This window comes from Rhinatrema bivittatum, chromosome 3, assembly GCF_901001135.1.
Source record: "Rhinatrema bivittatum chromosome 3, aRhiBiv1.1, whole genome shotgun sequence".
NCBI classification, from domain to species: Eukaryota; Metazoa; Chordata; class Amphibia; order Gymnophiona; family Rhinatrematidae; genus Rhinatrema; species Rhinatrema bivittatum.
The window spans coordinates 70,715,046-70,731,138 of record NC_042617.1 but is presented as its reverse complement, the minus strand read 5'-3'; the positions used below and the strand labels follow the sequence as shown (position 1 = coordinate 70,731,138).

The following is a 16,093-nucleotide window of genomic DNA, read 5'->3' as shown; positions in this document are numbered from 1 at the left end:
GATCTACTTTCTGTTTTCTGTCTTTTAACCAGTTGGCAGTCCACAAAAGGACACTGCCCCCTAGCCCATGACATTTTAATTTCCTAAGAAATCTCTCATAAGGGGCTTTGTCAGATGTTTTCTGGAAATATATATACACAATATCAACTGGCTCCCATTAATTCACGTTTATTTTTCACCCTAAAAAAAAAAATGTAGCAAATTGGCTACAATTGGCTAAATCCATGTTGATTTGTCCCATTAAACTATGCCTATCTATATGTTCTGCAATTTTGTTCTATATGATGATTTCTACCATTTTGCTTGGCATGGATGTCAGACTTACTGGTCTATAATTTCCTGATTCACTCCTCTATTCCTTTGTAAAAATTGGCATTACATTGGAAACAATTCAGTCTTCAGGTACCTGGATGTAACTCACCTTAAGTTACAATAAAAAAAAAAGGTGACCTAAATATACTAAATAATAATAATACCATAGACATTGTTGATAGTTTACAAATTTCCAATAGGTCCGCAATTTCATTTCTCCATTCTTTCAGCTCCCTGGGATGTATACCATCTGGTCCAGGTGATTTGCTACTCTTTAGTTTGTACTAATAAATCTGCAAGGTTCACTGAGATTTGTTTCAGTTCCTCTGAATTGTCTCCATTGAATATCATTTCTGGCATGGATATCTCTCTGAAGGTAATAAAATAAGATGAGTCGTCAATAAAGAAGGGAATCCTTTATTTGTATTACAGGTATAAATTGCCCATAAAGTGCCAGACTCTGGCCGAGTTTAGCCCTTTGAGGCTGCATAAGGGGCTGCAAAACAATGATATAATATACAATTAAAAATATTTAAAACATAATGAGAGCACAATCGCAAACACAGAATGATATCATGTCACATAAAAAAAATTAAGAAAAAAAAATATATATATGCGCTATGCTTTGTCATCCCTAAGTGCCCCTTTTACCCCTTGAACATTTAATGGTCCAACTGTCTCACTCGTAGGCTTTCTACCTCGAGTGTACCTGAGAGAGTTTTTGCTTCCACAGCAAACTTCTTTTCAAATTCTCTCTTTGCCTTCCTTATCAATGCTTTGCATCTAACTTGCCAGTGCTTATGCTGTATCCTGTTTTCTTTATTCGGATTCCTGTTCCATTTCTTGGAAGATGTTCTTTTAGCTATTATGGCCTCTCTCACCTGGTTCCTCCAGCCGAGAGTGCCAGGTTCGTCATTGTCTACCTCGGCATTGGGGAAGGACTGTGCCGAGAATTGAGAGAAGCCTTAGAAGCATCAGGATCTGTCCCTTTTGATGCATAGTGCCAGCCATGGGGATGTCAGCTCATGCTGTGATGCCCTCGAAGAGACCCTGCAGCGAGGAGTGCCAGTCCTCCATCTATTCCAGGGGTGCACCACAGACTCCATCTGTCCCAATGCCAGCCACCAATCCTCCTCTCTGTTCCAAAGAACCTGGTTACACCTCCTGCATTCCAGCCTGCCTTGGCATTGGCGATATTTAAGGAGGAATTGGAGAGGCATGTGCATCTGGCCGTCACGAAGGTGATGAGTTGCCTTGGTGTCGCAGCACCGATTGCACTTACACTGGCACTGTTGCTCTTTGAGCCACTGCTGGAATCCCTGCATGTACTTATTTGTGTATTAACTATCCAGCTGGTGATTGTTTCCGGGGTGTCATCGATGCCCTGAAGGGCACAGCCGCCTCCTGTCAATCCGGTCATTGCTGCTGGGTCCACAGAAGAGGACGCTCCCCGTAGTCCAGCAAAGGCCCTGGGGCCTACAGCCTCACTGTTGCACCCCTGCCCGTGGCTGCTCCGCGGACAGGGCCTTACCTCTTCTTCGGCCCGATCTGCCACCGAGCTGCGCTGCCTCTTCGCTTTGCAGCCGCCTGCCGTGCTGCAGGCCCTCCTGCACGGCTGGAGCCACACCTCCGACCGTCTTCGGGGGAACCCCCTGCCAAGAATCACTTTCTTCGTGGCCAGGATGCTACCCCGGGGAATCCCCTCGTGGGGTTTCCCCTTCACTGCGGCCCGAGTGCTGTTGCTGAGCCTTCTCTTCAGCGGCAGGAGCCGCCACCTGACGTCCTCAGGCCTTTCTCGTCCTCCAACGCTGCTGCAGGCCTTGGCTCTGCCCCCTGTGCTCCAGGGCTCCCTCTAGGGGCTGACCGTGTGGCTCTTCTATTTAAAGGGACAAAGCAGGAAGTTCTTCTTCAGCCCTCCCAGATGACGTCTTCAGGGCTCTTCCTGCTCCTGCCCTATAAAAGGGCACTGCTTCATTCCTTTAGTGCATTCGGATGGAGTAACACCCTCCAGGATCAACATCCTCCAGAGAGTGCCATCCCTGGAGTTCCACTGTTCCAACGTGATTATCTTCAAGCTCCTGTCCAGAAGACTTCGTCTTCAAGGCTTCTCTCTTCGTGATGTCTTCGTCCAACGTCCAGGTCTCACCTGTCGTCTACCTTTCTCGTGGTATGTTCCAGCCCAGGCTTCCTTTCCTCAAGCCTCGGGACTCCTTGACTATTCTTAGATGTCTCTGATGCTCCTACGTCTCAATGTCCTGACATCCAGAGGTCCGCCTGTTCTGAGTCCCAGATATCTTGGTGTTCCGATGTCTTCCATCCTGATGTCTGTCCATCGTCGTCTTCTATAAAGACTTTCGGATCCTACCCTAAGCAGAGGCCCATTCCTGCTGTTGTCCATCTCTCCGATGTCAGAAGCTTCCAGCGTCTAGAGGCCATTCCCTCGCTACAGATGTCTAGAGTGCTTGGCGCCAAGAGGTACGTTCCCTTGCCACAGCTTGCCAGGTATCCTGATGTCAAGATAGCTTTGTCTGAGGTACTGCCCTCTGCATACCTCTCTCTTCACTATACCTCATTATCCTGGAGAACACGTCAGCAGTTCTTGGCGTTCCCCGGACTCCAATCAGTCTATGCTTGATAGATTGGAACTTCTCCGTTGGACTTCATCGAGTGCTGCCTGACTCCTCTCTGTCTGTTGCTCCTCCCACTCCCAGCATGGTCCGCGACCTGCCTCCAGGTTGTGTAGGGTGCGCAGCAGACAAGGTGGTCCGCGACCAGTCCTAACTTCAAGAGCCTCGTCTTTTCTCTACTCCAAGAGCCTCGTCTCTTCTCTACTCCAAGAGCCTTGTTTCTTCTCTACTTCAAGAGCCTCGTCTCGTCTTCGTCTTCAAGAGTACACCTCTCCATCCATGTCCAGGAGTCCTCATCTAGTTCAAGTTCCAGGAATCCTCCTTCTATGAACTCTTGACTATTCACTCTTCGGACCAAGAGTCCCCTGTTCCAGTTCCAGTCTTCATGAGTTTGAACTGTGTCCAAGCTCGCACTTGCTTTCCTATCCTCGGGGTATCTTGGGGCTCCTCTTTGAGTTATCTCGTGGACCAGGGGCTCACACTCACATAGGAGCAAGCGATCACACCTCTACGCCCCTTCCCAGGGCTTTCCCGCACACATTCACCACGGAATATGTAGCCACAAGGCGTGTCCGCAACACCCACATCCAGTTCCATCAGTGTCTGCACTGCTGGATGAAAGCCGAGTGCCCAAGATCCCATCCCCTGTCAATGACAGTGGAGATGAAGGCACATATGACCCCTGAATGGATGATTCATGGGTGATCTCTGACGATACGTCTGATGGTCTTCCCTCAGATCCATCTCCTCCAGAGGAGCAAAAGAAGTCCCCCCGCCAGAGGACCTCTCTTTTGCAGGTTTTGTCCAGTCGATGGAAGCCATCCCCTTTCAGTTAATGACTGAAGAGGATATCAGGCACAAATGCTCGATATCCTCCAGTTCATGGTGTCTCCCAAAGAGATGATAGCATTCCTTTTGTGATTCTATGAAAATAAGAATGCTTAAAACCACAAGCTGTAGAGAACATTTTTTAATTAAAATTTTATAAAATAATATGAATCTTAGACATTGGATAAAGTATCTTATGGAGAGAGAAAGAGTGCCAAGCAAGACACTTGCATAAACTCCCTCTCTAATGATTTTACTGATAACACAGCATTATATAGAATTTCAATTGTATATTTCCCACCCGTAAACTAGGTTTCATAATTGTCAAAATTTCTATGGTTGGCTTTCTACTATAAACAAATAATCTGAATGGCCATATGATAATTTAATTCTTGTCTGGCATGTAAATGTTTTCTTGGAATTTGCCAGCATTAGCAATCTTGTATTTGTTTTAAAATATTTTCTATAATTTTAGATGGAATGTAATTGGCCTTGCTCTTGTTCTTCTTCTAGAAGTGCTTATATAATCTTAGGTGGAATGTAAACTGACCTAGTCTCTGTTCAAAATGTTATATAACCTTGAGCTTAGTTTCTCTATCTAGATTCTAGCATCTGACTGTCTATATAAACAACTACAATATTGTAACTCAAAGGTTATGTTAGGGGGACAGGAATAATTACAACTTGAGTATAATTGTCAAAATGTGTTTTACTGAGTCTAAGTGCCTATGAGCACCCACATCAGTCCCAGTGCATGAGATCCTTGAGGAGTTACTGTTGAGGATATGGGAACTCCCTCTCTCAATGCCTCCCATGAAAAGGAAGGAGGACGCAGTCTATCTCATCCAGAAGGCCCTCGGATTCGACAAGCTTCAGCTGCCCCTCCAATCGTAGTAGACTAATTCATTCTCAAGAAGGCCAAGCATTCTTGGACCAATTCCTTAGCACCCTCAGGGAGGGATCACAGTGCTATTAACACTCTTGGGAAACAGGTGTTCCATGGGGCTATGTTCATTGTCCGCATTGCTGCCTACAGCTCATGAGCCAATATACGCGGGACATCTAGAAGAAGGAGCAGGATAAGAACATAAGAAATTGCCATGCTGGGTCAGACCAAGAGTCCATCAAGCCCAGCATCCTATTTCCAACAGAAGCTAAACCAGGCCACAAGAACCTGGCAATTACCCAAACACTAAGAAGATCCCATGCTACTGATGCAATTAATAGTAGTGGCTATTCCCTAAGTAAACTTGATTAATAGCCATTAATGGACTTCTCCTCCAAGAACTTATCCAAACCTTTTTTGAACCCAGCTACACTAACTGAACTAACAACATCCTCTGGCAACAAATTCCAGAGCTTTATTGGGCGTTGAGTGAAAGAATTTTCTCCAATTAGTCTTAAATGTGCTACTTGCTAACTTCATGATATGCCCCCTAGTCCTCCTATTATTCGAAAGTGTAAATAACCAATTCACATCTACTCGTTCAAGACCTCTCTTGATCTTAAAGACCTCTATCATATCCCCCCTCAGCCGTTTCTTCTCCAAGCTGAACAGCCCTAACCTCTTCAGCCTTTCCTCATAGGGGAGCTGTTCCATCCCCTTTAACATTTTAGTTGCCCTTCTCTGTACCTTCTCCATCGTAACTATATCTTTTTTTAGATGCAGCGACCAGAATTGTACACAGTATTCAAGGTGCGGTCTCACCATGGAGCGATACAGAGGTATTATGACATTTTCCGTTTTATTAACCATTCCCTTCCTAATAATTCCTAACATTCTGTTTGCTTTTTTGACTGCTGAAGCACACTGAGCCGACGATTTTAAAGTATTATCCACTATGTTGCCTAGATCTTTTTCTTGGGTGGTAGTTCCTAATATGGAACCTAACATCGTGCAACTACAGCAAGGGTTATTTTTCCCTATATGCAACACCTTGCACTTGTCCACATTAAATTTCATCTGCCATTTGGATGCCCAATCTTTCAGTCTTACAAGGTCCTCCTGTAATGTATTACAATCCGCTTGTGATTTAACCAAGCTGAATAATTTTGTATCATCTGCAAATTTGATATCCTCACTCATCGTATTCCTTTCCAGATCATTTATATATATATTAAAAAGCACCGGTCCAAGTACAGATCCCTGAGTCACTCCACTGTTTACCCTTTTCCACTGAGAAAATTGACCATTTAATGCTACTCTATTTCCTGTCTTTTAACCAGTTTGTAATCCACGAAAGGACATCGCCTCCTATCCCATGACTTTTTAGTTTTCTTAGAAGCCTCTCATGAGGGACTTTGTCAAACGCCTTCTGAAAATCCAAATACACTACATCTACCGGTTCACCTTTATCCACATGTTTATTGACCCCTTCAAAAAAAAATAAATGAAGCAGATTTGTTAGGCAAGACTTCCCTTGGGTAAATCCATGTTGGCTGTGTTCCACTAAACCATGTCTTTCTATATGCTCTACGATTTTGATCTTGAGAATAGTTTCCACTATTTTTCCTGGCACTGATGTTGCTCATCAACTGATGTTGCTCATTAACTGCCTCATCAGCAGCAAGATACGCTTCTGTAACTGGTTTATAAGGACCTGGAGTACAGAAAACATGAGGCCCCCTCGACCTACGATGTTTTCAAACTGCATTGAGGGACTCCGCAGCAAGAATTGGCTCCTGCATGGCTGCGGGCCTCGGACCTCAGACCTGAGGTGTAGGAGTAACTCACTGACATGCCATGCACTGGAGAGAATCTCTTCAGAGATAAGGTCTAGGATGCAGTAGCCCAAATCCGGGACCACCATGCGACCCTTCAGCAGCTCTCCAGCAGCATTCTGGTCCTGCCTGCCTCATCCAGGCGGTCTGTGATATCAGGACCAATGAAGTCATATTTTCACCCAAGGAGGTACTATCCTCCGCTCTGTCACTCCTGTCAACAACTCCAGGGCTTTTGCAGCTTTCTCAGGCAGCATAGAGCCTTGAAGCCCCAGCCAATGTCTCAGTCAACTCCAGAGATGGGGCTTTGGCTGGATCATAAGGAGAATAGTCCAGTCACCCATACTCAAGGTTTGCTATCATTGTTTCTCTTTCCTCTGTTCTTTTAACAACCCAAACATGCATATATAAACAGCTCATGCATAATCAGGTGGGGGCAAATGGTGTTATCTGTGTTTTTCAGATCATTGACCTCACTTTTCTTTGGGGGAATCACTGCTCCTGTTCCATGCATATCTGGAAATATTTTGACCAGCTGTGCCTTGCATGTCTGTGATTCTCTTCATTGCAGATTTCTCACCTGTCTGATGAACTGTCCTTGGCTAGGTTGTTTTTCTACTGTTTCCAGTAAGACTTGTTTTTGTCTTGGGGTAGCTTCCCGTTTATTTAAGGGATCTGATAAGCTGGGTAGCATTGTTGTCTTGGTCAAAGTTCCTTATCTTGTTTTCTCTGCTGAGACTTACATGTCAGCATTCATCTTTTAAAGTCTGTGACCCTCTGAGGTTCAGTAGTCATAGAAAGCAAAATTAATGTTTTGCATACAGTGGTAGAGCATATGACATCTTTACACTCCTTTTCCACCCCTTGACCAGCCAAGAGCAAGTACCCATAGTTGACATCTTGAATCCCCCCGGTGGGATATTACTTGTGGCCAGGAGGATAGGTACACTCCAACCTGTAGTCTACCACAAGCATACCCTCCAGCTGTCATCACGTCTCATCCCAACCCCTAAAATCCCACCCTGTTAGAACAGAGCTTCTCTGCAGATAACCTGCAATAAAACCACAGTTGAACAGTGATCATTAGAAACATACAAAAAAAAGACATCTCTAACCATAACTGTAGCAATCTGGAAAAAGAAAAGTTCAAGATGCCATAGCAACTAGTCTGGGAGGCATGAATAAAAACTACTACCTCAGGTGACCATAACTTAAAAGGACAGAAATCACTCACAGAATTACCATTGTCCAGCAAACATCGAAGCAGACAAGTTTTACTTTATCAAGTTTTTTTTTTCACCGCGCACCAGTACACCCGACTGCCAACACCAGCAGCACCCGCATCGTCCGTAGGAGCTGGGAGAAAGGCCTGCGCAGTCGGCGCAGGACCCATCGGGGTAAGGCCTCAAATTCTCGCCCTACCACCGACCGCCCACCGCTGGCCACGAGGCTGAGCTTACCTTCCTTCCTCCGACGACCCCATCCGGCACTTCGCTTCGCCCGATTCGGCCTCCAGAGCTCAGTGTCGCCCCGCCTGACGTCACTCGGAACGCGACCTAGGGGGGATTTAAAACCCAGTTCCCGACCCGGGCGCCGCGCACCGAAGGAGCACAACAAAGGAGCCTGCCCCTTTGTGCGCCCCTTCATGCAGCCCCTTAGCGAAGCCCAGCATATATAGCAGATCAACACAAGCTCAATTCTCCCAGACTGGAGCAACAGTCATTCAAGAACCGTCGGGGTAAGGCCAAAATCTTTATTCTCCTTACCCACTCCACTGATAACGCTGATCAAGTATCTGCCTTTCTCTCCCCTTTTCCGGGGACCGCCTTCGAATCCGGTCCCTACTGGATCAACAGCCTAGCCAAGTCAACGGAGCTACAGAACAACATAACAATCCACCTCAACCGTAACCCTTTGACTACTGTAACCAAATTCAATCCAATAGGACTTCGCCCAGAACCCCCCTAAATCTCGCCATCCCTGCTATCCGCCACAGATACGCTAAGGACTAAAGATCGCTATACCTAACCTTTCCAGAACACACCAACGCTCTAAACTTCTAAGGATGCAAGGATACGCAATACCCAGCTTACCCCATAGTCCATACTTTAGGATGAAAACCATAATGCAACAGCAACACAGACCTTACAGAAATCTCATGCCGGTCATGACATCCCCTCTTAACCAATTCCTGGGGCTAGCTTTATTCACTATAACTCTCTTTAACGCTCAATCGATCACCAAAAAACCCCATATCCTACATGACCTCCTGCTTGACTCCAAACCAGACATTTGTGCAATCACAGAGACCTAGCTAAAGCCGACAGACACAGTCCTTATAAACCAACTTCCCACACAGATATATGACATCTTTTCAATTCCCCGACTAAAGAAAAGAGGGGGAGGACTTCTCCTGGCGGCCAAAAAAGGTCTTAACCTCACCCTACAACCTATCAACTCAACTCCCAAACTAGAGGTAGGCCTGTTCAAATCCAAATCCCTCCAAATTCTCGTCATATACGCCCCCCCCCCCCCCCCCCCCCGGATTGCTTGACTCGGACGCCTCACCTTTAGTAGAAATCATAGCTAAATACCTAAACCTGGACTCACCAGCCATCATCCTTGGGGACTTTAATATACACATCGACGCTAACCCGTTATCCTCTAACTGCGAAGCACTCCTATCTTCCCTCACGGACATGGGCTTCACTCAACTCATCAACCATCCCACACATAAGGCAGGTCATACACTTGACCTCATCTTCACAAATGCCAGCCTCATACAACTCTCACCTCCTTTATGCCTACCAGTACCATGGTCAGACCATTTTATGATTACATCCTCTCTCAAAACGACAACAAGACCACCTGCACCCCCTCCGCTCACCACCCTGCACTATAGGAAATCTTGCCCATCAGAAGCCCTCAGCAATTCTCTGATCAAAGAACTTCCCAATCTGGATCTTTCAAACCCCAATACAGCCATACTCTCCTGGCAAAATATCACGGAAAACATAGCTAATAAACTATGCCCAACTTCGACAAAGAATATCAACCCTACTCAAAAAAACAAACAACCATGGTTCACAAAGGAACTCCGCTCGTTAAAACAAAGCCTGAGACAAAAAGAAAAGTTATGGCGGATCTCCCCCAACCCCCATTCCCTAGCCATATACAAAACCACGCTCCACCACTACAGAACTGCGACTCTACGATTGAAGAGAGACTTCTACGCCCACCGTATCCACGATATGATTTTCGATGCCAAAGCACGCTTCTCTTACATCTCGGATCTCACTAAATCTACCACCTCATCAATCCCGGACGATCTAGCCCAATCAAAAGCAAATGATTTGGCCATCTTCTTCCAGAATAAAATCTCCAATACACTGGCTAAATTACCCTCTAAACCTAACACACCTTCTTCAGTTCCTGCCCACCACCACAACTTGGATGCAGTATTGGATTCTTTTGAGCCCACCTACACCACAGAGGATGAAACCATCCACTCGCCCGCTAGACCAAATTCCATCAAATTACTGCTTCAAGTACCAGAGTCCATTTCCAAACATCTAGCAGATATCATCAACTGCTCTCTCTCACAGGGAATCTTCCCAGACGCTCTCAAACTGGCCACCCTTAAACCCATACTTAAAAAACCAAATCTGGACCCAGACGACCCCAATAATTATCGACCAATATCCAACCTCCCATTCTTAGCCAAGATCATGGAGAAAGTGGTAAACAATCAATTAACAAACTACTTGGAAGAACATAAAATTCTCCACCCATCGCAATATGGATTCCGGAAAGAACACAACACTGAATCTCTCCTCATCTCACTTTTAGATCAGGCATACCTGGGCCTTGACAAAGGACGCTCCTTCCTGCTAGCTCTTCTCGATATCTCCGCTGCGTTTGATACTGTAAATCACGCCTGTCTACTAAACCGTCTATCAGATATAGGAATCACAGGAGCCGCCCTCAGTTGGTTTAATTCATTCCTAAGTAACAGAGGCTATAAGGTTAAAATCAATAACAAGGAATCTCCCCACACTAATTCTCCATTCGGAGTACCCCAGGGCTCCTCTCTATCTCCTACTCTGTTTAACATCTACCTCCTCCCCCTCTGCCATCTTCTCACAACATTAAAATTGAAGTTCTATATTTACGCAGACGACGTTCAAATTTTGATTCCCATCACTGGCTCTTTGGATTCCGCAATCAAGTTATGGGATTCTCACTTACAAACAATCAACCGTCACCTTACAGATCTCAACCTGGTGCTTAACACCTCCAAAACAGAACTTCTGCTTATCACTCCAGAAATCAGTCATCCCCAACAACAGATGTGCGCTAATATCCAAACTTCTCACACTAGAGACCTCGGAGTCGTCATTGACAGTCACTTGAGCTTAAAGAAATTTGTAAGCCATACTACCAAGGAGTGTTTTTATAAATTACAGGTGCTCAAAAAACTTAAACCCCTACTATACCACCATGACTTTAGAACTGTTCTCCAAGCCATCCTTTTCTCCAAGGTCGATTATTGCAATTCTATACTGCAAGGTCTGCCTGCTGCCACTCCAAAACCCCTCCAATTGCTTCAAAATGCGGCAGCAAGAATACTAACTAACACCAATCGGAGAGAGCACATCACACCTATTTTAAAAGTTCTACACTGGCTCCCAGTCAACTTTAGAATACTCCACAAATCACTCACAATTATTCACAAATGCATATACCATCAGACCCCTCTTGACCTGATACAACTGCTCAAATTACACACTACGACCAGACCGACAAGGGACGTTTATAAGGGATCACTCTACGTCCCCCCGAATAAAATGGTACACAGATTAAACCAGAGAGCGGGCATTTTCAACAGCAGGCCCCTCCATTTGGAATGCCTTGCCCTCTCACCTCCGACAGGAAACCTGCCTTCAGACCTTTAAAAAGAAACTCAAAACATGGTTGTTCGGCTGAGCCTTTCCGTGCGCCTAGACCAAATTTTACATCACTGAACTTTTAATGTACTGTTTTTCGTTACGCTTCACATAATCACTCATTAAATCGCATAGATGTCTTAATTTTTAGAAGTATCCTTAGAGATTGGCTATACTAGCCACCCTCACTCTCTGTATAAAGTTTCCTATTGTTGTATACTCTTGTTTTCCCCCCTCTCTTTTCCTAATCCCCAGTTGCTTGCCCTTGTTATAATGTAACTTTTGACTCTGCCAATATCTGCCTCTTGTAATATGTTTATTGGCTACGTTATTGTTAAAACTTTTGTTCGATGTAAACCGAGTTGATTTGATCTGCATCAAGAAATTCGGTATAGAAAAACCTTAAATAAATAAATAAATAAATAAATAAATAAGCAAGCCAGAAAAGCTAGCATCAGAGTCACAGCTATTAAGGAAAGAGGGTAGCTCAGTGTTTGGTTCCATAAAGTCCCTGCCATCTCTTTCACCTCAGGTTCCTGCTGAAAAACATCTGTAATCGCAGTTGCTGACCCCCGAAAGAAAGAATAAGGAAATCATTGTGCTGCACAGTGAAAAAGCAAACATACCAAAAAACAACAAACCGAAAAATCGTATGTGAGACTTCCACTGATGTCGGGCCTCTCAAATGGCCGCTCCAACCTATATGTCTAGCCACATCAGCAGATACTTACCTCTGATCAGACACCAGTAGCTGTTGACATACTTTCTTTAATTTCTTACAGCAGTTTTTCTGCAGCCTTTACATCAGGACATATTGTAACTTTTCCAACCACAACCACCTGTGTTATTTGTAAAATTCATTAAAAAAATACATTTTCTGAAATTCTTTCTTAATACCTCTAAATTCCAGTCACTTCTTTTGAAGATCAAGTGAAAAGTCTTGGAAAATCATTATTCTGCTGCCTTGAAAGTGTAACATGACAGTTTCCCTTGCAGCTTTCAGAATTTTTTTGTTTGTTGGCAAAGTCATGCATTCGGATTGTAACTGCTCTTGGCCTTCACCCCCCCCCCCCCCGTGCCAGCACAGGAGCAAGTGCACGATGTGTGCGGTCAGTTTTCATGTTGCCTCATTTACCCTGCAGGCCATGTAAATCCGGCAATCATTTTGCAAAAAAAAAAAAGAAAATTGAATCAAAGCCTTCTAGTTTCTCCAGAAGACTCAAGATTCGGATGCTATTCAGCCTTGTGAGATTCTCAAGATCGTCAATTTTAGCTACAATGGAAATTTGCATCTTGTTGAGTTTTGCTCATGCAGCTGTCAGTGAATCTTCCAGGTTGGAGACCCACGTTTGTACTTCGAGTCTGGGAAAATTTTTCCCATAATGCTTTCATCAACTGGGCTACTTTGTCCACTATGAATCCCAGTTGCGTATCGAGATTCTTGGTGATTTTTGGAGGCAAAAGTTTCCAATAATTTATGCACATAGGCATTGTTACCGTATGCTTCCAAGCCCCACTAATTCCACTTCCTCCTCTGAGGCTAGGTTTGAGGTCTTCACCATAGGACCTGCCACCAATTTTGGGCATCGATTTCTTGGGTTTATCCTGATCTACTCACAGGTCAGCGACGGAATGAGTTGCCAGTTCCTTAGATAGGTACATATCAAGGCCGAATACAGAAGTATGTGGCTTGAAGGTAAGACGGTCTAAGCTAAATTATAGACTGAAGGGGCACCCATTTGGATGTGTGGTACTATGGTATGCTGCACATGCTCAGTACGGCATGCTCAACATTTCTAGAAACTTTGAAATCAAATTTCTATGCTGGACTCCATCTGATGATGTCTTTCATGTGTGAGGATTTCTGTCCTCTGAGAACATCTGTTAAAGTTAAGCAACTCTGCTTTACTGTTTGGCAGGATCAGACCCCAGAACACGTGAAAAGAAAACAGTGTTAGCTACACTGTTATAACTGGATTCAGTTTGAGGGGCAAGAAGTTTTACCTACTAATTTTTGCTTATTGGCAGAAAAATCAATTGGTGCAATTTACCTACGGTTGTAACCTTAATTACTTATAGTTAATATTTTATTTTAATATTTTAGCAAGTAAGTAAATATAATTCATTTACATATTGAAATAAGTTTAGAACTAATAAAATAGTTATTACCACATCATCTTATTGTTTTATTACACAAATATTATGAAGCAAAAGCTTTAAAAAAACAAAACAAAACAAAAATAAAACTGTTTAGCACATTCAACAAATTAAGTCCAAGTACAATTCTTGCCCCAGTTTAACTGGACTAGATTAGGCACTGGGAGATAGGTTACAAGAAAAGTCAGGAAAAGCAGCATTTGAACCTTTGTCTCTTATTTCCCAACCTTTCATTATAACCATTAGTCTACACCCTTTTCCTGAATAAACATCAAATTAAGTAATTGAAGATACTGTCACAATGAAACAATTTACAATTTGTTTATAGTTCTAAAATACTTTAATTTCAGCTGTTATGCACTGTACATTTTGTTGTATTTTTCTATGAGCCCAATGAACCAGTAATGTAAGATGTGCGGGATATACATTTTAATAAATATGAAATAGACTTTATTACCATTGAACAGTTTGTACTGAGAGGGTTTTATAGGGTATGATTCGTATTTTGTTGTGATTATTTCATTTTATACAACATGCCCAGATGTCTGTATATGGTTTAGCATTTTAACTATTTGTGTAAAATTCCACTAAGAAAAAATATGTATTAGAAGAGCTAGTTACCCATTTGTTGGTAGCAGCTAGAATGGAAGGCTAATACGGACCTGAAGTAGATTGACTGGGTAGATAGTCTGTAAATATGCTGCTGTGGATAAGCTAGCACTAAGTGAACAAGAGAGAGAATGTTGATTCCGTGAGGTATTGGTACTCCTGAATTTTTGGAATGTATCCTCACAAACCTAAGAATTCAGCAGGTCTACAGTTTCTTTTAATATTATAAGTCAGGCAGAGGGTAGATTTGGGGGTGGGTATCTATATTGGATAAATGGAGATAATTCAGATTGTACTATATTGAGAATTGAAGGGATAGAAGGTAAGGATCAGATTATGTCAAAAGCTAACCCTATTAAGAGTTATATAAAAATATTAGTATATTCACTCTCTTGTGGAGCTGTAGCTTAACTGTTTATTCACTAATAAATTAAGAAAAAAAAATTTTAATTTGTAGTATAGAAATATGTAAAGACCAAAATCAATGAGTGTCTGAATCACTTGTAAGAAGAGTGAAAATGGAGGTCCAGGTCTTTATTTAGTATAATACTATGAAACTATGTACATTTATTCTGCATTGTGAATGATGTGCATAAACTGTAAGCAGATTGAAACCCACAAAAGCTCAGCCTGTCTCCATAAGAACATAAGAAATTGCCATGCTGGGTCAGACCAAGGGTCCATCAAGCCCAGCATCCTGTTTCAAACAGAGGCCAATCCAGGCCATAAGAACCTGGCAAATACCCAAACACAAAGAAGATCCCATGCTACTGATGAAGTAAACTTGATTAATGTTTACTGATGAAGTAAACTTGATTAATAGCCGTTAATGGACTTCTCCTCCAAGAACTTATCTAAACCTTTTTTGAACCCAGCTACACTAACTGACTAACCACATCCTCTGGCAACAAATTCCAGAGCTTTATTGTACGTTGAGCGAAAAAGAATTTTCTCCGACATAAAGAATGCTTTTTAATTCTGGGAGGAAAAGTACAAGTTATGTTAAACTCACCTGCAATCATGATTTGTGGGCGGTTGTGCCCAGGGAGTTGCTTCAAGATAGAAGTTACATCACAGCGCTTCCTGTCTCTCCATCCTCCAGCAGCATTTCTTTCTAGTTGGTCTGTGTATAAATACACTAAAATTTGGTACTAAAAAACACCATTGACTAGGCATTTCAGGTCATGAATTGCTGGAGAAGTGCTTAGATTGATTGGGAAAGGACCATTGCATGAGGAGGTGGGACAGAGTGCTATGACGCAATTTTCTGTTTTGAAAATGCTGGTCTCAGTTAAATGCTCTGAGCAGTAGTGTTCATCGATCCTGACTGCTCTATGAGTTAATGGAACCAGGGTGATAAGGATAAATCCCATTTCTGTTTATCAGTAAGCATTTCCAAACTCAGATGGAAACATTGTCTTTTGGGTGGCCATTAATAACTTTCATTTTTTGATTGTGTGCTTAAAAACCTCTGCTTAAGAACTCTTTTTGTGCCTTTGAACTTTACTCTGACAATTTTGATATATTTTACTGTCTTTAAGTTCCCTGATTCTAATTACATTTCTTTTGTTTTTGGCTGGTTTAGATCAGATACTTCATGTTGATGTAGTCTATTTGCATACTGCACAAGGATTCCGTGAAGCTGAGAAGATAAGAAGGCTTTTACTAAACTTCAAGTATGAAAAGACAGCTTTTTGTATATTAATTATGATGCAGAGTATCATTTAAAGAATTTCTTTTAGATTTTAAGAACCGTTCTTTCTCTTCTAATGTTTTATTCTGTTGGCCTGTATCCATAAGTGCAGCAGTAGTGCTAGCTAGATTCCTTCAACATATCTGTTTTTTGACTATTTCTTTTTTTGTGTCTTCTTTTTTTCTTAATACATTATACCT

At 42.9% G+C, this 16,093-nt stretch overlaps 1 protein-coding gene across 3 annotated transcripts in view; it reads left to right on the top strand.

The window, feature by feature from the left end:
• Positions 1-16,093, top strand: part of SRBD1 (S1 RNA binding domain 1) — a 593,419-nt gene that overhangs the window by 201,275 nt on the left and 376,051 nt on the right. For all 3 annotated transcript variants that reach the window (XM_029593347.1, XM_029593346.1, XM_029593348.1), the window contains one exon: positions 15,786-15,876. In XM_029593347.1, coding sequence (XP_029449207.1) covers positions 15,786-15,876 — 91 coding nt within the window. The remainder of the gene's footprint in view (positions 1-15,785; positions 15,877-16,093) is intronic.